Below are 24,270 nucleotides of genomic sequence, written 5' to 3'. Positions count from 1 at the left end.
TTTAAAATGCATACTTGGGTGACAAGTGTTAAGTGAAACACTGTTGAGATGTTCCAAGTTTTTTTTTTTTTTTTTTTTTTTTTCATCTTCTCAGCCATTTCCCCATATGCCAGACCTCCACCTGAGGCAGTTGGCATTCACCTCCTGTAGTGGCCAGTTGTGGCTGAGTAGACAAAAAAAAAAAAAAAATGGAATATCTCAACAATGTTTTACTTAACCACACTGGTGTCTCTCCCCACCACAGTTGCATGCTTTGGTTGGCTACTTCCCTTATGAGGGAGAAGTTTTTTGCCTGCAAGGGTAATGAGCAATGGATTGGAGATGGTTAGAGAAAATGGAGAAAAGTAGAAGATGAGCCAGCTGTTGTTTGCTTATGACAATGTGCTTGTGGTAGAGTCAGAGTGGGAAGGTATGCAATAGGAGAACATTGAAGGTAAATGTGGGTAAAACTAAGGTGATGAGATGTACAAGGGAAGAGGATGGCAGCGAGTTTGAAGTAAGTCTTAAAGGAGAGAGGCTGGAGGAAGTGAATAGTTTTAGATATTTGGGGTCACATGTGGCAGGAAAGAAGTGGAGGTAGTGTAAATTGTTGACTCGGAGAAGTAAGTAAATGCCTTGGGGGATTAAAAAGTGTCATGAGAAATAGGCAGCTGGGAATGGATGCAAAGAGGAGATTATATGAAGGGGTTACTGTGCCCATGGCACTGTAAGGGGCAGAGACCTGGAATTTAAGAGAGACAGAGAAGAAAAGTTTAAATGTGTTTGGGATGAAATGTCTAAGAAGTATGGTAGGGGTTACAAGGTTGGATAGAGTGAGAAACAAGGAGGTGAGGAGAAGAGCTTGGGTGGAAAAAGAGATGGCAGATAAGGCTGATGAAAGAGTATTGGTATGGTTTGGACACATGGAAAGAATGAGTGAAGAAATATTAGTAAAAGAAGTATGGAAGACAGAAGTGGATGGAGTGAACTTGAGGTGATGACCAAAGATGAGACAGATAGATGGGGTGGAAGGGCATTGAGCAAGAAGAAAATGTCTGTTGAGCAAGGAAGGGAGAAGGCAGGAGATAGGGGTGAGTGGAGAATGGATGTGTATAGATTGTACTGTGATGCAAGGAAGAATAGGGGTGGGGAGGGGGATTGGGAGTGGTTGTATGTGAATATTTTGACACATCCCAAAGGGATTTCTCCCTGTTTTCTATTTTTCTACATGAAGGGATGGAGATGGGGAGTCAGATACAGGGATGATCCATCATCCATGAGGAGTTTAGATAAAAGGGAGGAAAGGGTGGTGGATGGGAGTGGTATGGGTGGGAATATGTGCCTTTTGATTTGGCTATCTCTCTTATAAGGGGGGGGGAAACCCTTGGTGGATAGATAGAAAAAATATAAATACCGTAGATAAATGAAGAAAAGGGCCCAATCATACATACCAAGCCTATGTCAGAGAAAATTTGTGCATCTGTAATAGACTGATTGATCCCATTTAGTCTAGGGGTTTCTATACATGTGAATAAAATCATTGTTCTTTATCAGAGTAAATTATTTAGACTATTGTATGAACTTACAAGATTTTGTTGTAAAAAGTGTCACACAAATTCATTTGACTGATAGACACAGCAGTAATAAGATGAAAAAGCAAAAGAGGTAGTGGAGAAGTATATATAAAGATTTTATCTTACAGTTTGGCATGGTAGAGACCATGTCCACGGCTGTCCTTGACTACTTGCCATCCTTTACAAATCAAAGAAGGAGAGTGGTCTTCCTGATCTGTAGCATCTGCTTCATGCTTGGCTTGACAATGGTAATGGAAGGGGGAGTCCTCCTCCTTACAGTCTTCCATGAACAAGCTTCTGGTATCAATGTCATAGTTCTTGCCCTTGTTGAAGTTTTCCTTCTGCAGTATACTTTTGGTAAGTCCTATTTACATTGTTTTCATGTGCATGTGTGTTTACCTAATTGTTATATACAGTACTAGGACGGAATTGGCTTGATAACAAATACCAATTGCCCCAGATGTAACTGCCACACAGGAGGCACAGAATACCTTATACCACATTATCCTACACACCTTTCCAGACAGCATCACAAAATCTCTTTGTTGAAAACCAGCGACTATGAGTGGTTTCCTGGTGACCAAGGGTCTCTTGCAATAAACAACTTGGGCAACAGATTGATTGACTGATTCATAGAGCAGAAAAAATATAGGGTCCTTTCTGTAACTATCAGTCACATTTGATTTATTTATGGCGTTTGACTGGACTATTGCAGCTTCTTGCTTTCTAGCAGCAGCAGGGCATAATGAAACAGTGCAGAGAAGAAGATCCCCCCCCCCTCTAAAAAAAAAGTACACTACAATGATAATAATTGTTGAATTATGCCTCATGTTTCACTGACTAGAAATCCACATCCCTACAGTAGCTGGCAATGATCCTTAGGCCTTCCCATAGATATTTCTTGGAAGAAACTTTGAACTATTGTTATTGTTGTATTAGTGTATATACCTTATTATATTTACCTAATTGTAGTAAATATGAAAAGAACAACACTCATTGGGTACCATCTCCTATTCTCCAATTTTTATCATACCTAGCCTCAAATTCATGTACATTCCAACTTAATCTATAGTGTGTCTATCATATTTAGATATGAACTTGTTATTGTTTGAGCTTGGGTTATATCACCTTCTAAGCTATTCCACGTATCCATGCATCTACAGTACTTGTCAAAAGTATGCATTTACATAGTTGTATTTTATGGGAAGGGGAGCTATGTTCATTGTATCCTGTCTTTGTATCTTGCAGTGACTAGTTTGCTCTTGAATTCATGTATAGTTTTTGCACACACTATTGTTTCGTCCAGTTTACTCCAGACACCCACTGCCCTGTATGGATTTTTTTTTTTTTTTTTTTTTTTTTTTTTTTTTTTTTTAAGGTTTCTTCTACAATTGTCCCTTTTGAGTTTTCATGTCTCAATTTAGTAAGTACTCTCTATCAAGGATTTCTGCTTCTGTGCCTTTCATGATTCTGTAGATGGTCAGCAGGTCACCTCTTTCTCTTTGTTCCAGAGTCAGTAAATTCAGTTTTGACAAACTCTTCTCATATGACAGGTTTGAAAGTGTTGGGGCTATTTTCATAGTTGCTCTCTGGATTCTTTTAATTTCCTTGATATTCTTTTTGGTACTGGGTGATCATAGTGTTGCAGCATACTCCAGTCTAGGCCTTATTAGTGTGACTAGTATTTTTTTTTTTTTTCCCCTTCATCCAAGTTGTAGGATTCTTCAACTATTTTTTTTATCAGTTTGTCAGAGAACATGTCATTTGTGGTGATTACTCCCAGGTCTTTTTCAGATCCCACTTTCTTTACTTCTTTTGTTCCAATTTTATATTGTCCTGATATTCTTTTTTTTTTTTTTACTTTTTCCAAATTCTATTATGCTACATTTCTTGATGTCAAAGTTTACTTCCCATTTCTGACTCCATTTCCAAACCCTGTTCAGGTCTTTCTGCAGTGATTCACAATCTATTTCAGTATTCACTTTCCTCAGCAATTTAGTGTCATCTGCAAAGAAGCTCCTGTCATGGGAAGAACATGTCATTCACATAAATAGCAAACATTATTGGAGCCAATACTGATCCCTATGAAATTCCACTAATCACCTCCTCCCAAACTGAACTCTTTTCTCTGAACACTACCTTCATTTTCCTGCCATGCAAAAAATCCACCATCCAGTTTAGTAGTTCACCTTATATCCCTCCTATGTTTTCTAGTTTTTTAATAATTTTTATGTGGCACTTTGTTGAAGGTTTTTTCTGTGTCTAAGAAAGCACAATCAGCCCATCCATCATTTTCTCGTATTATATCTACATTCTACAGTATTAGTCTTGAGTAGAAACAGATTAAGTTCATGGCACATGATCTTCCCTGTCTAAATCCAAATTGTCTTGGATTTATTATATTGTTTTCTTCCAGGTGTTTTATCCATCTATTTTTAATAACCTTTTCACAAATTTTGGCTGCAGTGCTTGTAAGGGAAACTGGTCTGTAATTTGTAGGATCTTCTGTGTTTCCTCCTATATATATTGGTACAATATTGGAATTTTTCCAGTCATTTGGTATTTTTCCTTCTTGCAAGTGCATATTTATAATGAAGATAGGAGGGCATTTTCTGAAGTAAAATTATGTAGATAGAATGTACCTGGCAATCCCCTGCTGTCACACTGGGCAGAGTGGAACATAAGGGAGAACCCAGCCAGTCGCTCCCACACTGCTGTGGGAAGAGCATGTGCAGGTAACCCCTCTCATCAGGACTTTGCCTTTTACTCACTGGTTTTCTTCATTTCTCTAGGGTCTACATCATTACCATGGCTCCTACAAAGGTATTAACTAAAGAAATAATTGCCCTAATCATTGGACTAAAGAAGGCAGGCCATGGAACTAAAGAAATCAGTGAAATGTTGAAGGTGGCCAAGTCCAAAGGCAAGAGATATGTGGTGTGATTTCAGGAGGGAGGAGATCTGGAGATACCATCCCAGACTTCTCCAAGGGCTTTGAACATCATAAAGCATTCTTTTCAGTCGAATCCATTAACAAAAGCAAAATCTCTGAAGGCAAAATCTTTTTAGGACACCCTGTACCAAGTTACTGGGATGGTATCTCCAGCCCTCCTCCCTCCCAAAATCACGCCATGTATCTCTTGTCTTTAGACTTGGCCACCTTCAAGATTTCACTAATTTCTTTAGTTTCATGGCCTCCTTTCTTTAATCCAATGACTTGGGCAATTATTTCTTCAGTTAATTCCTTTGTAGGAGGCATGATAATGATACAGACCCTAGGGATATGAAGAGAACCAGTGTGAAAAAAGGCAAGGTCCCAAAGAGAGGGGTTACCTGCAAATGTTCTTCCCATGACAGTGTGGAAGTGACTAACTGGGTTCTCCCTTATGTTCCACTCTTGGCCCAGCATGACAACAGGGAGTTGCCAGATACATTCTATCTTCATAATTTCACCTCAGAAAATGCCCTCCTATTTTCATCATAAATATGTGCCCACAAGGGATAGGTGTTGCATACTTTTGATGAGTACTGTATAAGGACAATTGTATGTCTTCATATCCTTTAGAGGTGTGGGATTGTTTCTGTGTCACCAGATGAAAATAGTAGGAAGAAGGGAGTAGTTGCTGGTAGTCAGCTTTCCTTATGTAAGAAGGCGAAGGAAATACAGTTGAAGTTAAGAGAGAGATCTTAAGCCCAGTCCAAAGACCAAAATCCCAGCTCCATGGGGCTGCACTTCCAGAGGGAGGTGAGGGGCTTGATGGGTTTTGAAAATGGACAAGGAGATGATTCTCTCTGCTGTCCATTCTGTAGAATCATCACCAGCAGGTAGCCATCATTGATCCCAGATTGTATTTTCTTGTATTGGAGTTAATATTTTACACTTACATATACCAATGGCTTTTTTTCCCTTACAAGGGAGGTAGCCAAAGTTAAAGGCACAAATCCACTCTCACCCATTTCATCCTCACATATTCCACTCCAATCACTACCCCTCCATCCCTTTTTTTTGGGGGGGCTCCTTCTGGATGACAGGTCATCCCTGCATCTTGCCCACTGCCATGGGTCAGAAGCAATGCTGCATGACACAGTAAATCAACAGCAAGGCCGCTTCATTCAATTGGTGACCCCCTTCTCTGTCCCCCCATGCAGAGAAAGAAAACATGGGGAGAAATCCCTTCAGGCTGCGTCAAAATATTATACATACTTCCTTACTCCCCCCATCCCCCACCCACCCCCGTTCATGCATCACAACATCATCCATACACAACCACCCCCCCCACTCACCCCATCTGTCTTCTCCCTTCCTTCCTCAATAGACATTCCCTTTTTCCCAAAGCCTATTTACTCCATCCATCCATTTCATCCTTGGTCTCCCCCTCATGCTCACTCCATCCACCTCTGGCCTCCACACCTCTTTTACTAATCTTTCTTCACTCATTCTTTCCATGTGTTCAAATCATCCCAATACTCTTTCATCAACCCTATCTCCCAACTCCCTTTCCACCCCCACTCTCCTCCTCACCTTCTTTCTTATTCTATTCAGCCTAGTAACCCCTACCATAGTTCTAAGGCATTTCATCTCAAGCAAGAAGGAGAATATAGTAAGAGACTTAGCAGATAAAAAGAAATGTATAATTATATTAGGAATGGAAGAGAAGTATGATCTAAATAGAACCACAAGAATCAAAGAAGGAAAAGAAAAAATAAGCAGTTTACTAGAATTAGTTTAGGAAGATGAACCTGAAATCATGAAACAAATTGAAGAGATGTATAGACTCGAAAATATAGTACAGATAAAACCAGACCAATTAAGATTAAATTCAGGTCACAAACGACAGTAGAGAATATCTTGGCAAAAACAGGGAAACTAGCAAACAGTGAACAATATAAAAAGGTATGGATAAAAAGAGAAATGAATAAAGAGGAAAGAGAGGAGGAAAAAATGAAAAGACAAGAAGCTAAGGAAGAAAACGAGAACAGAACAGAGTCAGAAAAAGAGAAATTCTATTGGAGAGTAGTGAATATGAAAGTGAGGAAATGGGCCATACCAGAGAAAAACAAAAGGGAAACAGAACATACAATGAAAGTAGCAGAAAATTAAGAGTGTCTTATACAAATATAGATGGATTAATAACAGGATTGAATGAACTGAATGATTATCTGAAGGAAAAAGAACCGGACATAATGGGAATTGTAGAGACAAAAATAAAAGGTCCACTACCACCCAACAGTGAAGGACATGATGCATATAATTATTGGATTAGAAACAGAGAGACAAAACAAGGGGGTGGAGTTATGTTCCTGACTAAGAAGGATATAAACGTGAGGTGTGTCACATGGAAAAAATACAGATGAGAAAGTGGTGTGTGCAAAAACAATTCATGAATTTAAAAACAGTTTAGATAAAATGAGATATGAAGACGGGACACCACGAGCATAGGTCCCCTTCCCGTAAAATACAACTAGGTAAATACAAAATACAACTAGGTAAATACAACTAGGTAAACTAGGTAAATACATATTCCCTCACCCCATCCACCACCCACTCCACCTCATGCATCACAGCATCATCCATACACAATACAGCCCGAAGGGATTTCTCCCTGTCTTCTCCTTTTCTGCATGAGGGGAAGGAGAGGGGGATCACCGATTTAATGAAGCAGCTTTGCTGTAGATGTACTGTCTTGTGACACTGTTTCTGACCCAGGGCAGTGGGAGAGATACAGGGATGACCCATCATCCAGGAGGTGCCAAGATAAGAGGGTGTAGGGGAATGTAGTATGTATTCACCTTGGTCTTTGGATCACATGTTGGACTCATGATCGACAGCTATTTCCCTCCCGGAAGAGACCTCAGAGCTCGTATGACCGATCTATGGGTAATGCTATGGATGGAATGGGTGGAAGTGGTTTTTATGCCTTTGTTTTATTTTTGGCTACCTCCCTTCTAAGGGGGGAAAGCCTTTGGTATATACAGGTACTCCTCGTTTAACGACGACAATTGGGACCAGCGCGCCGTCGTTAACCGAATTGGTCGTTAAGCGAAAGTGTATACATATACGTACATGTACTGTATGTACAATGTCCAGCAATACATGTATCTTTATTTTCATGTATTTTCCCTCTTTTATACAGTACATTAAAGCTTTATTTACTGTTTATTTACGGTGGTTAGGTTCCTGAAATTACCGTATATGACCAAATCCGCGTATGCTGACATTCCATATTGAATACCGGGGTATTTTTTTAGTTTCGACCATGGGCGCAATTTAGCAATAGAAAATTGATTATTAATTTTGTAAATTAAAATGTATCAACGTAATATGCAATTTTGTGGGCGGAAATGAAAGTAAAAAATACCATGCTACAAGAAAATATGCTAATGAACGAAGTCGGTAGCATAGGATTGAGACGCCATCTTGTCGTCTGCCAACGTCTCTCACGACGACGACAACGAGGACGAGCTGGATGAAATTTGATTTGCAGGTAATGATTTATCAAACGCAGGTCAGGTTAGTTTAGTTTAGGTTAGACGAATTCATCATCCTTTTATTTCTTCGACATCGGCATCTATCATAACAAACATGGTGTACCATTCGTCCGACATGACTTCGTTACTTACGAAATTTGTTTTAGCACCTTTTTTTTTTATTTCCACTCACAAAATTGCATATTACTTTGATACATTATAATTTACAAAATTAATAATTAATTTTCTATTGCTATATTGCGCCCATGGTCGAAACTAAAAATTTACCACTACCGGTATATACTGTACCCCAGGTAGTTTTTGCAGCTTGCAGGATGGTAATGTAGACCTAAGCTTCAGAACACTTTACCTCACAGCTAATATCCACCGTACAAGTTCAATTATAACATCATACAAATTTGCCTCAGCCAACTTAATTATCGTACACGACGTCGTAACTTCGGGAGATTTACGTTAAACGTCTGTCATAAAGCCCGTCGTAACTCCGTGTCGTCGCTAACCGAGTAGGTTGTTAAACGAGGAGTACCTGTACTCTATTATTGATTTTTTTTGCATGTTCTTTATAAGCTACAATGGGTAATTTTTTTATCCCTATTTACTTAGTTTACCTAGTTGTATCTTACAGGAAGGGGAGCTGCGTTTGTTGTTGTGTCCCATCTTTGTATCTTGCCACGTGCAGACATGTTTGACAACAACATATTTTTAATAGCTCAGTTTGTGATGTTTTTATCTTTGACAGGCTTCAGGGAAATCCTAAAAACCCTACAGACAGAGATGAATATCTGGATCCCATCAGTGCTGTACTGGTATTGGGCTGCCACCTGGACTGTACTCACACCTCTTACATTGATTGTAAGTAGCCCTCAGACCACCTCTAAGTTAACAATAATCATATTGTATGTATTTTGTTAGTTAAGGACCAATGATGTATACCTTCTTGTGGTGGTCCTGGAAAATGGATAATGGTGCTGCCCATTTTCAAAAAACATCAACCTTTTCACAAATACAGCCCACTGAACAAAACATAACAGCTACCCCAACTTCTGTTCAGACATCTATAATAACGTGTCCCTAGTATCCCACAACACAACCATACAAAAACACATATACTCAGGTTATAACACGAGTCCAATACATGGTTCAAGACCATGGTGAATCACAAGCACTCAGTAGCAGGCACCAAAATTCACCCAGAAATCAACCCAGAGAATCACTCCCAGGACAAGTAAGAATTATACTGGCATGCCTATATTCAGGTTACCACCCTGCATCAAAACTGTCTATCTATATACCAATAGGCTTCTTCCCCCTTAGAAGGGAGGTATGCTCCACCCCCAACACCCAATCCATTCCCATCCATCCCCCCATTTCCTTTTCACCTTAGCTCAGGAATTCTCAATTTTTTTAACTCATTGACCACCCTAGTGATAAATTTTTCTATTGACCCCTCAGCTTTTAATTCAAGGAAAAAACAAATTAAAAAAAAAAAGGGGGGGGGTTTCTTTGAGGAATGCATGGGTCACAGATGTATATTAACGTAAGGGCCACATGCTTCAAAAAATTGAACGAAATTAAGTTATTCACTTAAGGGGGTACGCGACACCTGGGGGGGTGAATTTGGTCAAGATATGGCATTTTTCAAAACTGTGTTCAAAATGTTCGTATACCACTTAGAAATAAATCCCGACAAATAATTTTCCAGCCGCGCGCAATTTAAAGGTCCTGGGTGAGGTTTAAAGGGACAGATTTAAAGGCGCAACCCACACTAGAGGGAGGCGTGCCACTTAGGACCTTCAGGCGCAGCGAATAACGTTGAAATTTGATTGAATTTACACTCGCCCAGTGTATCAACGGCCAATACGATTGTGGAGGGGAAGGGAGGAAGGTGGAGGGAGAATATTTCGCCAACTTTGTGCGAAACTAAGCGTTAGTTCCCGGCTAGCTCTGAAAAGGGAAGTATGCATGTCTCATGAGCTCTCATTGCAATCTATTACTTTAGCTAGTACATATTACTCTTTAGTACAGTCATCATGGGTAGCAAAAAGAACAAAAGAACATCACAATGACAAAAAACAGCAGTTAAAGATGGCAAGCAGTCAAAGATGACTAAAGATCTCACCACCTCTCACTCCACCACTGCCCTCACCTGCACCTCTGTGACGGTGACAGAGGTAAAGGACAACATTAGACTAAACAATTCAAAGAGGAAGATTAAATCCAAAGAAGAAAGCAAGAGGAAAAAGATCAAGGCTATACAGGAAGAAGAAGAAGGGACATCATATGATGCTGGAGGGGGTGCCCTACCAACATAGATTGGCGAGGGGAATCTGATGAGTAAAGAGAAGGCGCCCACTACTGGAAAATAAACCTCTTTCCAATGATTTAGATACCCTGAAGACCCCCAGCAGAGAGGTTTCATATGAAGAAACTGCCAAAGGTGCAAAAAAGCAAATTATATGATGTCGTCTGTGCGTCGTCACTACTGTGACATACTTATACTTTAGTTTTTCAGTATCTAAAGTACTTATAATTAAAATATCTTGATAATTTTTACTGTACTTATTATATAATAAGAATTAAGCCATGAAAAAATCAGTCAAATTGGTGAAACTATAAGCAAGTTACAGATATATTCATATTTCAAGTTGCCATATCTCCGTTCGATATTTTTCTACTTTTTTTTAATCATAAAAAATCTAATATACATCAGATTTAGATGAAACTTACAGGGAATATTACTTTTAGTAACTGCTAGGGCTGATCGTTCGAATATTTTGAATAGAATGAAAGAGTTCGGAGTAATAATGGAAACGAGCAAAAAAATTGTATTTTTCACGATTTTTGCCAGACATTAAAATTGAAATGCCTGTATGCAAAAGTATAAAGGAAATTGTTCAATTACTCTAGGTGTGCCACTGACTAATCATAGCCAAAATATAAAACAAATTGGTCCACGTATTATGGTGCTGTGCACTTTTAAATGTCGCTACTGGTATACGTACATGTGTACATGTGTACATGTGTACATACATCATTCTGCTTCACCTAAAATGTAGGCAATATGGATACCTATTTACCTGAGAAGTTTCAGCTCTTTACTCTAAATATTTTAGAAAATGACCTCCAGGTGTCGCGTACCCCCTTAAATTCAGCATGTGATGGTGACCGATCACAAATTCAAAAATGGTATGACAGTATTATTAGTCCTAAACCATTCTTTGTGCAAACTACAGATGTAGGCCTACCTCTAAAGGGCACATGAGTACTGAGTGCTGCAGGTTTGACATGTCTTGCTGTAATGCTGGGATTCTGGATCCTATTGTATATGTATGTTTATAGGGTTAGGAGCACATAATGAATCTAATTAGACATAGGATGTAAGACATACCACCCCTCTAGGGCCTCCCCTCCCCCCCAAAAAAAAATATAATAATAAAAATGTGTACAAGACATTTCCCAGGGGTGGAACCACCTTTCCACCTCTACTGCACCCTCCCGGTTGAGTGGGAGAAGGTGGGTGCCCAAACTGGAGGGTAGATAGTCCGGGTCCATGAAGACAAAACTAGAGCATGTTTATTGATAAAAAATTCACATGTTTGAGTGAGTAACTGGGAAGAATGGGGTAGTCCCATAATATGGGGAACGTGGAAGTTGTGAATGCTAGATGTAACTTGATTGGAATGGCTGACAATGTACAAGGAATTAGATGGGCAAAGTTGTAGTCAGGGGGAGTAATGAGACAGCAGTCTGGCTGGGCTTGGGCCAGAGGAGGCATAAGATGTCATTCTGAGCCATACTGCCCTTCCATGCAGGTTAATTAAAACTCATACTCCTCAGAGGTGAATATTTCATAAGGGATAGTGAATATTTGTAATATAGTGAAATACTAGTAAAAGAAATAGTAATATTTTGGTGGGAACTTGGGAAGTGTCATATTTTTGTATGAATATACATATATATTCAATTAGTGTTGAGTGATTCTGAGCCATACCACCCTTCCATGCAGGTTTATATACAGGGTGCCAAGCATCCCCAACCCAAAATTATATAAAGTGGTTAGGCTTAGAGCTAGCACAGTCTGGACACCCAATGTGTAGCTGTGAAATAAAATGCAGATGGGAAGGAGTTCCATGTGCATGTCATATAAAGTGGTTAGGCATAGAGTTAGCACAGTTGTAGCCTCTGGATGCCTACTGTTTTGCTGTGAATTTAGATATGGAGGGGAAGGAGTTCCATGTGTGTATCATATAAATATATAATTGTCTTGTATTATGGCCAGCAGATCACACTATAACGTAATGATCCACATACAGATAGACCTACATACTCATGCCAGTGCCTTATATTCTTGGTCAAGCTACCTACCAACATTCCTCTATATTGCGATTATACAAGAAACAAAACTAAGACACTCACACAAAACACCATCATTTCATAATTACACCACCATCAGACAAGACCGGACCGACAGCAATGGCGGTGGACTCATCACCCTGATCCATCACTCCATCTGTTTTGTGGACACAAGTGCCACAACCAAAATTCTCCTCCCTACCACAGATAACACAACAGAAATCCAATCCATTCGAATCCGCGCAGGCAACAAATCAACACTGACAATAGTTAACATGTACATTCCCCCACAATCATCCCCCACAGTTCCAAACACCTTCAGGCCTCAATTCAGCCAACTAGCCTCAATCCCCAACCTGATCATGGGTGGTGACTTCAACGCCAAGTCGTCTGCCTGGTATGTCGACAACCCTGACACAGACAGAGGGCTTGATATACAGACTCAGTTTGACTCATTGACTATCATGAACAACACACATAATCATACACATATCCCACACCAAGCCCTCTACACTCCCTTCTCTCCTGATATCACCTTCTGCTCCCCCTGCCTAACACCAACAACATCATGGAGAGTGGTCGGAACCCTTGGTTCTGACCACCTTCCAATCATCATCACCACCAAAACAAGATGCACCCCAGTTGGCCACAGACACACATACACCAATTACAAGAAAGCTAACTGGGAAGCTTTTACTAAAGAGACAGAACAACATTTTGAAACACTTAACAGTACACCAATCACAAACATAAACATTGCTGTGCACACTTTTAATACAATCATACAAAACGCAGACAAGAGATACATCCCTAGAGGCAACAGAAAATCACACAACCCCAACTTCACACCAGAAATCCAAGACCTCATCAGACAACGTGACACACTTAAACACGATACCCCCACACCTATCCCTCAAAACATAGCAGACCAAATACAAACACTAAACACTGTGATTGCTAATAAAATACACGAACAAAAAACACAAAATTGGCAAAACTTTATCAATGCACTTGATCACAAAACAAACACCAGCAAATTGTACAAAACACTCAACAGCATTACACTATCCAACAGTAACACTACACGCTCTCACGCAGCAATAATCACAACAACAGATAATCTACCCTCAAACAGACAACAAGGAAACGCACTCATACGTCATTTTGCACAGACAAGCCATCTCACTTCTCACCCTGACGAACGACGCACCATTCGACGTAAGAAAGACTTCCCCACAGACTCAGACTATACACCCTTCATAGACAGTCAGACAAAACTCATAATACATACTCTCAAGCACTCATCTGCCTGTGGCCCTGATAACATAAGCAACATCCACCTAAAACACATTGGACCACAAGGTATACACGCACTCACAAACATTGCAAACTACAGCTATTCACACAACACTATACCTGACATCTGGAAGCATGGTAAAATAATCACCATTCCAAAACCGAACAAAGACCCAACAATCCCAACATCGCACCGCCCAATCACACTTCTCTGCACCCCCTCTAAAGTCATTGAACGCCTAATACTTAAACTTGTCACACCACATATTCCCCTTACTGACTCACAACACGGTTTTAGGCCACTACACTCCACAAACACTCTTCTGATAAACCTCACACAAAGAATTTTAGATGGCATCAATTCAGATAGGCCCCACCACAGAACACTTCTCATAACATTAGACATTAGTAAAGCTTTTGATGCTATCCCCCGCCACAACCTAACAAATAAAATATATAACACAGACATGCACAATAACACCAAAAGATGGCTGGCCAATTATCTGGCAGGTAGGAATGCTTACGTGTCATATAATGGCCAATCCTCGCACATCAGAAACATTAAGAATGGAGTACCACAGGGCTCAGTTCTATCCCCTACACTATTTAATCTATACATGCATGACTTACCCACACCAGACAACATAACAATCACATGCACACATCGTAACACAGACAAAGCTGCAGAAATAATCCAGCCATACCTTGATACACTCAACACATGGTTCATCACAAACAGACTCAAAATAGCTCCAACAAAATCTACAGCAACACTTCTCACCAATTGGACAATAGAACACAAATACATACCTCATCTCTACATCAACAACACTCTAATACCACACACAAACACACCGAAAATTCTTGGTGTAACATACGATACATCCATGTCTTTCAAACAACACATCACAAACATAAAAAACAAATGCACACCTAGACTTAACGCACTTAAGTCAATCACTGGAACGACATTTGGACAAAACAAAGAAACTAATATAACAATATACAAACAATGCATACGCTCAGTGTTGAATTATGCAAGTCCTGCATGGGCTCCTAATCTCAGTGAGACACACCACAACACCCTTCAAATCATACAAAACAAAGCCCTAAAAACAATTACAGGCTGCACAAATACAACACCTACAGACCATTTACACCATGAAACAAAAGTCCTCAAAGTCAAGGACCACCTCGACATGAGAGGCACACAAACACTTGCCGCAGCCACCACAAACACATCACACCCGCTACACTACATAGCAGAACACCCACACACACCAAGAAACATTAAAACAACACCCAAAGTCCTTTATTACGCACAAATACTCTCTTCTCTTCCTCCACAACCACCAAATACCAGCCTCCGGAAACATATTCGTAATCATATCACTCACTGCTCCATTAACACACTGAAAGACAACACACTGCTGCATGCCAGACCCCCTGATATCCACCCTTCTGAATCCTCTCTCCCACGAAAGGACAGAGTCCACTTGGCCAGACTGCAATGCGGCCACCACCCAGCACTTCTAAGCCACCAGAAGAGGCTGGATGACCGCATTGTGAACAGCTGCCCAGGATGTAACACTTCACCCCATACCATACAACACATAATGGAAGACTGCATTATACACAATCATGCACGCAAACAACACAACATACACTCTATAAAGGATTTGTGGGAAAACCCAGTTTCGGCTGTAGCACTCCTTGGGGAGACGGGACTGCTTGGACAGACAGTCTAGGGAACGACAACAAAAACAACAACAACATTCCTCTACAAGAGTATTATCTTATAGGTTTGATTAAAATATTGGAGATTGTTCCAAGTTTCTGTGTTCAGTCATAATTATACTTCCTTGGTTTATTCATTAAAAATAATAAGATATATGCAAATGAATTAAAATCTGATCAAATTTACTTCTCATTTCATTAAAATAAAATACACTGGTCCAAGCAATGGTGGGATTTTAACCACCCCTTCTTGTAGTTAATCTCAGCAAAATTAAAATTTTATTTTAAATCAAATCATTGGTATTACATTGCTTGTTTGTTCATTGAAGGGTTAGCGTTTCAGCCACCAGCAACTATTTTGTGCTGAAGTTCATAAATGACACAATGAATACATAAACAGAAATCAAAAGCAAAGTGATGTAGAAATATAATTTTTTTCTAACATTGTTGGTTGAAGGTAGTGTTGCCAGCATCGCTGACATTTCTAAAGATTTACTGAAAGTTTTTACCTATTCTTTGAATTCAAGAAATTTTTACAATTCTTTTAATCTAATGGTGTCTGATATTTTTCAGATTTTTACAAATTATTATCAAGAATTTCCAATTGGAGGCTTTAATGGTCCATTCAACCCCAGCAGTAAATATTCACCGACCCCCTTTCAACCCTCTGGCTATTCATTGGTCCCTGGGGGCCACCCCTATCCCCTGCCCACTGCCTGGGTCAGAAGCAATGCAACAAGACATAGCACACCCACAGTTGAGCCAGCTGCTTCATTTACATGGTAGCTCTCCCTCCTCATCCCCTCATTAAAACTGTACCAATGCAAAATTAGCATGTCAACAGTCTCCAATTGTCCAAGATGTAACCACAATGTATAAGACACAGTGCACCTTGTGTTGTACTGCCCTATACTCATCCCTTCCAGACACCCAACACAAAACCTCTTATGGCACCACAACTCATTGGTCATATAATTGTAAATACTAAAACACTAGGTAATGAAACATAAATTAAGTAAAAATATACAAAAACTACATAAGAATAAGATTTTCCTTTCACATCTTTCAGATAATCCTTGTGGCAGCATTATGTGATATTCAGCCTCTAGCCTGGGAGGACTACATCTTCCCTTCATGGGTTCAGGCCCTTGGCTGGCTCTTGTGCTGCTTTCCCATCAGCATCATCATCATCTTCCATATCTACAGGGTGATAAAAAAGTTCCTGTGTACCTAATTTTTAAGAATATAGGTTGTAAACAAATTTTACTACAATGTATGTAAATAGTAAGGAATGGGGAGGTTTCAAGGAGGAATGGGGAATGATTCAAGGAGGGAGTCATAAGGTGTGCAAAGATGGTGTGTGGAACAAGGAGGAAGGGAGGAAATAGAAGGAAGGGTAGTGAGTGGTGGGATGAGGAAGCAAAGAAAGGCATAGAAGAGAAGAAGCAGGCGTTCATAGACTGGCTACAAATTAGGACAAGGGAATCGTATGAGAGGTACAAAGTAAAGAGAAGGGAAGTTAAGCATAAGATAAAGGAAGCAAAGAGGAAAGCAGATGTGAAAGGGGGTAAGAGTATGACAGAAAATTTTGAAAGTAATAAAAAAATGTTTTGGAGGGAAATTAAAAGAGAAAGAGGAGGCAAATCAAGTAGAGAAGAAAAGGTAAAAGGTGCAGATGGAGAGATGATAATGGAAGAGAAGGCAGTGAGAGGAAGGTGGGCAGAGTATTTTAGGGAGTTGCTGAATGTGAAGGAGGATAGGGAGGGAAAGGTAGTTGCAGTGGGAAGCACTAAGAAAATGAGAGTGAGGAGTGAGGAAAATAAAGGAGAAATAGGAAAGGATGAAGTGAAAGCAGCTGTTAAGATGATGAGAGTAGGTAAGGCACCTGGATTGGATGGATGCCATGCAGAATGTCTGAAGAAAGGAGGTACAGTTATGGTGGACTGGCTGGTAAGGTTATTTAATGTTTGTTTAAGAGAGGGTAGAGTGCCAGAGGACTGGAGGAGTGCCTGTATAGTTCCACTTTACAAGGGAAAGGGGGACAAATGTGAGTGTAGTAGTTTCAGAGGGATCAGCTTGTTGAGTGTAGTTGGGAAGGCTTATGGGAGGATCTTGATTGAGAGGATTAGGAGAGGAACAGAGGGGGTTTAGGACAGGTAGGGGTTGTGTAGATCAGATTTTTGTGGGAAGACAGATATGTGAGAAAGCTATAGGAAAAGGTAAGGATGTTTTTTGGGCTTTCATGGATCTGGAAAAAGCTTATGACAGGGTAGACAGGAAGACACTGTGGGAGGTACTGCAGATATATGGGATAGGAGGAAAGCTGTTAAGAGCAGACAAGAGTTTTTATGAGAGTAGTAGAGCTTGCGTTAGGATTAGAAATGGAGAGAGTGAATGGTTTGAGGTAAAGGTGGGACTTCGTCAGGGATGTGTTATGTCGCCCTGGCTGTTCAATCTTTACATGGATGGGGTGAAAGACTGGAGGAAGTGGATAGTTTTAGATACTTGGGTGTGAATGTGGCAGGAAAGGGAGGAGTGGGGGTGGAGGTAGAATGTAGATTGAGAGAAGCGAGTAAATGCCTTGGTGGATTAAAAAGTGTAATGAGAAATAGACATCTGGGAATGGATGCTAAGAGGAGGTTATATGAAGGAGTGATTGTGCCAACAGAACTGTATGGCACAGAAACATGGAACATGAGAGAGGAAGAGAGAAGGAGTTTGAATGTGTTTGAGATGAAATGTCTGAGAAGTATGATAGGGGTTACTAGGCTAGATAGAGTGAGAAATGAGGAGGTGAGTAGGAGAACAGGGGTGGAAAGGGAGCTGGGAGATATGGTTGATGAATGAGTATTAGGATGGCTTGGACACATGGAAGGAATGAGTGAAGAAAGATTAGTAAAAGAAGTGTGTTAGGCAGAGGTGGAAGGAGTGAATGTGAGGGGGCGTCCTAGGATGAGATGGATGGATGGGGTGAAAGGGGCATTACAAAAGAGAGGAATGTCTGCAGAGGAAGGACAGGAGAGGACAGAAGATAGGGGTGAATGGAGAGGGGTTGTGTATAGATGATGCTGGGATGCATGAGGGGTAGTGGGTGGAGGATGGGGGGGTGAAGAACTATGTACTAGAAAAAAAAATTGACGCAGCCCGAAGGGATTTCTCCCCATCTCCTTTTCTGCATGGAGGGACGGAGAGAGGGGTCACCGAATTTATGAAGCGGCCTTGCTGTGGTTGTGCTGTGTCTTGCGACGCTGCTTCTGACCCAGGGCAGTGGACAGGATGCAGGGATGACCCATCATCCAGGAGGTGCCAAGATGAGAGGGAGGGAGGAGGGTGGGGGGGAGTGGGATGTATAGGAAATAGAGTGGGTGAGAGTGGTTTCTGTGCCTTTTTATTTTTGGCTACCCCCCGTGTAGGGGGAAAAGGCTTTGGTATATGTATGTAGATAGCATTTTTTCACTGTTTTATCAAAAATAGCATATTGTAAATGATATACATATTACTTAGTGAACCTTATATTAGATGCTGGAAATGACCATCTCAGTACATCTTGTTTCTGGTTTTACTTTTTCCAAATTCCATTATACAGACGCTCCTCTACTTACGTTCATTCGTTTTACGTTTTTTCGGTTTTACGTTTGAACTGACTGTAAAAAAAATGGTAAAGAAAAAAAAAAAATTGAGTGAATTTTTTAGTTTAGCACGCTCTCCGTAGTTCAAACGATACTTGCGCATGACGCTGCGGCCATTGTTTACATGGCACAAACGACAGACTGAACGTGCCTTGCCTCCTCCTCCTCCTCCTCCATCTCCATTTATGTTGCTTGAATTTAATTTATTTTAAATAAATGTTACAGTAAACTCGCGCTTATTCGAATGCGTTTTAACCGAATAATCGCATTAACCGAATATTTTCTCAATACGGTAGCCATCACTTCAACCGAACGTATTTGGATCTCAACCGAACATTCAAACACCCCGCCGCCTCTTCTGCCACCCCCGCGCCACCCGCAAGCTTCACTAAGTGCTCACACGGTGGCAGTTCACTCCATGTTTACACCTGATCGGCTGTTTATACTCTAGAATATGTTTATGAACTATTTTAAGTATTTCCATGTGTATGTTAAGTTTAGTGAGTGAGTGGTTTGAAGTAAAGGTGGGACTTCGTCAAGGATGCGTTATGTCGCCCTGGCTGTTCAACTTATACATGGATGGGGTGGTGCGAGAGGTGAATGCTAGGGTAGTGGGTCAGGGATTGGAGATGGTTAAAGAAAATGGAGAAAAGTGGGAGGTGAGCCAGCTGTTTTTTGCGGACGACACTGCGCTTGTGGCAGGGTCAGAGGAGGGATTGAGGAAGCTGGTGGCAGAGTTTGGGAGAGTATGTGATAGAAGAAAGCTAAAGATAAATGTGGGTAAAAGTAAGGTGATGAGATGTACAAGGGGTGAAAGTGGCAGTAGACTGGAAGTGAACATTAAGGGAGAGCGACTGGAGGAAGTGGATAGTTTTAGATACTTGGGTGCAAGTGTAGCAGGAAAAGGTGGAGTGAAGGTGGAGGTAGAATGTAGATTGAGAGAAGCGAGTAAATGCCTTGGTGGATTAAAGAGTGTAATGAGGAATAGACATTTGGGAATGGATGCGAAGAGGAGACTGTATGAAGGAGTGATTGTGCCAACAGCACTGTATGGGGCAGAAACGTGGAACATAAGAGAGGAAGGGAGAAGGAGTTTGAATGTGTTTGAGATGAGGTGTCTGAGAGGTGTGGTGGGGGTTGCTAGGCTGGATGGAGTGAGAGGTGGGGGGGTGAGGAGGAGAACAGGGGTGAAAAAGGATTTGGGAGATGGGGTTGATGAAGAGTGTTGGGATGGTTTGGACGCGTGGAGGGGGTGAGTGGGGAGAGACTGGTGGGGGAGGTATGGAAGGTGGATATGGAGGGAGTGAACATGAGGGGACGTCCTAGGATGAGGTGGATGGATGGGGTGAAGGGGGCTTTGGGGAAGGGGGGAGTGTCTGTTGAGGAGGGAAGGGAGAGGACGGAAGACAGAGGTGAGTGGAGAGTGGTTGTATGTAGATGGTGTTGTGATTGCATGAGGAGGAATGGGTGGGGGGTGGGGGTGGGGTAGTGTGTGTGAGTAAATTTTGACGCAGCCCGAAGGGATTTCTCCCCGTCCTCTCCTTATATGCAAGGGGGGACGGAGAGGGGGGGTCGCCGATTAAATGAAGCGGCCTTGCTGTGGATGTGCTGTGTCTTGCGACACTGCTTCTGACCCAGGGCGGTGGGCAGGGTGCGGGGATGACCCGTCATCCAGGAGGTGCTCAGATGAGAGGGAGGGTGGGAGGGGTGTGGAGTGTATTTAGGGATGAAATGGGTGGGAGTGTTTTTATGCCTTTCCCTTTTTGGCTACCTCCCTTGGAAGGGGGAAAAGGCCTTGGTATGTGTGTGTGATGTTAAGTTTATAGGTACGAATATTGCAGCTGACATTACCGCATAAAACTCTTAAGAATGAACCATAGAAAGTCGGATTAACCGAACATTTCGGTTAATCGGACATTTCTAATCCCCCTTGGAGTTCGGATAAGTGGATGTTTACTGTATTTTACAATGTTATGTGTATAATTAATGATTTAGGGGTGTTTTATAAGATACGGTAATAGAATTTACGGATGTATAGTACAGTATGAACGGTCATACATTACTAGAACGTACAGTAACAACTTACGTTCCTTTTCAACTTACGTTCGGCCGTTCGGAACGTAACTAAAACGTAAGTTGAGGAGCGTCTGTACTATATTTCTTGATATTGAATTTCACTTCCCACTTTTGAGTCCATTTCCAGGTCTTGTCCAAGTCTTGTTGTAATGAGTTGCAATCCTCCTCCGTTTTTACTTTCTTTAGTATTTTTGCATCATCTGCAAAGAAATTCATATAACACTACTCCTTCGTCCATGTCATTTATGTATACAGCAAACATGATTGCAGCCAGTATTGATCCCTGCGGGACACCATTTATTATTTCCTACCAATTTGAGAATTTGTCTCTAATTACCACTCTCATTTTTCTCCCTGTCAGGAAGTCTTTCATCCATTCCAATAATTTTCCTCTGATGCCACCTACTGAATCTGTCTTCCTTATTAGTTTAATGTGTGGTACCTTATCAAATGCCTTTTGTAGGTCCAGAAAGGCACAGTCTGCCCAACCATCCCTCTCTTGTATTATTTCTATTAATCTTGAGTAGAAGCAGATCAAGTTTGTTGTACACGATCTTCCTTGTCTGAATCCAAATTGATTTGGATTCAGTATAGTTTTTTCTTCTAAATGTTTAACCCATCTATTTTTGACGACCTTTTCACAAATTTTTGCTGCTGTGCTTGTTAGGGAGACCGGTCTGTAATTTGATGGGTCTTCCTTGTTTCCTCCCATATAAATTGGTACAATGTTTGCTTTCTTCCAGTCCTGTGGCACTTTTCCTCCTTTAAGTGAGAATTTAATTATATTGTATATTTTGTCTGTTAATTCTTCCATGCATTCTTTCAGTATCCAATATGCAATTCCGTCTGGACCATGTGATTTTCTTATGTCAAGGGTTTTGATTTGGTCGCTGATTTCCTTTTGTGTTACATTTATTTATTTCATTGAGGGGAATCTCTCTCTATTTCCTCACAGTTAGGTGAGTTTTCTATTGTGAATACTGATTTGAAATGGTTTTTCATAATTTCAGCCATTTCCAGTTCTTCTGTATATTCATGTTTACCTTGGTGCAGCTTTTCTATTTCAGTTTGCCATTTACATACCTGTAAGATAGTTTGGGTTCTTCCTTGCATTTTTCTATTATTCTTTTTTCATAGTTTCTCTTTTCATTCATCTCTGCATATTTTTACATATTTATTTCTTAGTTTGATGTACATTTGCCATTTGCTTGTTTTCTTGTCTCTTTTCAATTTCTTCCAAGCTTTCTCTTTTATCCTTAGCCTCACTACACCTTTTGTTGTACCAGCTTTTTATGTATGTTACCAAAAATTGTCTGTAAAATATTCAGTGAGACATTTGATGTATGTACAGTAGCACCATCTTCTCAGTTTCAGAAAATGTTGTCAAAAATGGTTTCACAATTTTGTTAATGTAGCATTCAGAATTATTTGTGTCGTAAAAAAAACTGGGCCAACAAATCTTGAATGCGAGTTTGCATACAAAGTCCCAATCTTTTGATCATGCAGTGGGGTTTCATGCATAGCATGAGGATTTTCTGTGGACCATATTCAAAAGTTTTGAGTGTTCTTATTGCCAGGCAAATGGAACCAGGCATCATTAGTGAAGAAAGTATGGTCAAAGATGTCTTCACCATATTCTTCAACGAAAACTCTGAGCCACTTACTATATCGCATTCTTTTGCATTTCTCTGGTTCTTTTAACTTGTGGACTTCTCATGTGAAATCATTTGTATTATTATAATTTTTATTTATTTTTCTTTTGAATATTTATCATTATTATATTTTTCTGCATCCGACCTAGTTATGGACCAAAAGGTCTCCTGTCGGCATGCTCCTCCTTTGTAATCCTTTGTATAAACTTATAAGGTTTGAGATGTAACAATTTCTTAACAGCTTTATGTGCACTTCCATAGGACACATCAGCTTGTTGGGACAACCTTTGAATAGACTTATTAGGGCTACCTTCCATTCTCACTGCAATTTCATTCACCTTTTCGTCAGTTAAGACCTTTTGCCGACTGGATCATGGAGCATCAGCTACTGAACCTGTTTTTCTAAGGCTTTCAATAAGTTGCCTAACTGTATTGCGATGCAGAACAGGAACACTTGGAAATTTGTGTATAAATGTTGGTTGAAAATTGTGAGACTATTTTCCTGAATTTTTTAAAGTTTCTTCAATTAGAAAGATACAACACTTGAATGGCAGTATAACCCTAAGTTAAGGTCTGAAATAAAATAAAATGTAATTATTTATAATGTTCTTATTAAGGATCAAACAGCAAAATAATAAAACAGATGATAATGAAAACAGCTACACAGGCCTTTATAAAAAATTAGGTGCGCAGGGACTTTTTGATCACCCTGTATAAGTGCATCACACAGAGACTACAGCAAGCAATTTAACTAAGTCCTATTGAACTGTCTGTCTTTGTTGTATTAGGAATCTTATCATTCTCATCCTATGGTTACATTTTTGTACCAGTCAGATTACAAGAATTATGATGCTTCCAGTTTACTAGATGTAGTATATTAATAATGATGACCTTTGCCTTAAATTTTACTGACTAGACACCCACAGCCCCACAGCAGCTGGAATTGGTCCTTTAGACCTTCCATAGTCTCTGAAGAAACACAGAATTGTTATCTTGTATTGCAAGAGGGTAGGGGTATTTCAGTGTAGATATTTTGTAGGCATAGAAGGAAGGAAGTGGCCACCATTTGTCAGCATTCCCTTTGTTAAAAAAATGTAGAAAATGCAATTGAAATTGACAGAGATATTGTGCACATTTGAGACCTAGTGCCAGTCCCTTGGGGCTGCACCTCTAGCTGGAGATGTGGGTGTTGATTGGTTCTAAAAATGAATGTCAAGAAGATAATTCTGAGATCCATCACAGGACCACTACTGTACTAACAGGTAATTATTTTTGGTCTCGTTTTCTGTATGTATGTATGTATGGACCAGTGATCAGTACGAGCTCATGGTGGACCTGGAAAATGGACAGCAAAGTTGCTCATTTTCAAAACACATCAACCTCCTCACCTCCATCAGGAGATACAGCTGTGAGGGGCTGACACTCAGTCTCCAATCCAGACCCAAGATCTCATTTTATCAACTTCAACTGTATTTCTTACACTTT

The 24,270-nt window shown here is 40.4% G+C and overlaps 1 protein-coding gene across 9 annotated transcripts in view; it reads left to right on the top strand.

The window, feature by feature from the left end:
• Positions 1-23,430, top strand: part of LOC143029744 (sodium- and chloride-dependent glycine transporter 2-like) — a 181,260-nt gene extending 157,830 nt beyond the window's left edge. For 8 of the 9 annotated variants that reach the window (XM_076192641.1, XM_076192644.1, XM_076192638.1 and 5 more), the window contains 3 exons: positions 1,682-1,910; positions 8,782-8,894; positions 16,498-20,213. In XM_076192641.1, coding sequence (XP_076048756.1) covers positions 1,682-1,910; positions 8,782-8,894; positions 16,498-16,662 — 507 coding nt within the window. In that variant the 3' untranslated portion in view covers positions 16,663-20,213. Of the gene's footprint in view, positions 1-1,681; positions 1,911-8,781; positions 8,895-16,497; positions 20,214-22,710 lie in introns of those variants that run through there. The other variant, XM_076192640.1, reaches the window with a different exon arrangement.
• The last annotated feature ends 840 nt before the right edge of the window (positions 23,431-24,270 follow it).

This window comes from Oratosquilla oratoria, chromosome 11, assembly GCF_046742065.1.
Source record: "Oratosquilla oratoria isolate Oo_2021 chromosome 11, ASM4674206v1, whole genome shotgun sequence".
Classification (NCBI taxonomy): Eukaryota; Metazoa; Arthropoda; class Malacostraca; order Stomatopoda; family Squillidae; genus Oratosquilla; species Oratosquilla oratoria.
The sequence above is the reverse complement of the archived record's forward strand: the minus strand, read 5'-3'. Positions and strand labels throughout refer to the sequence as shown.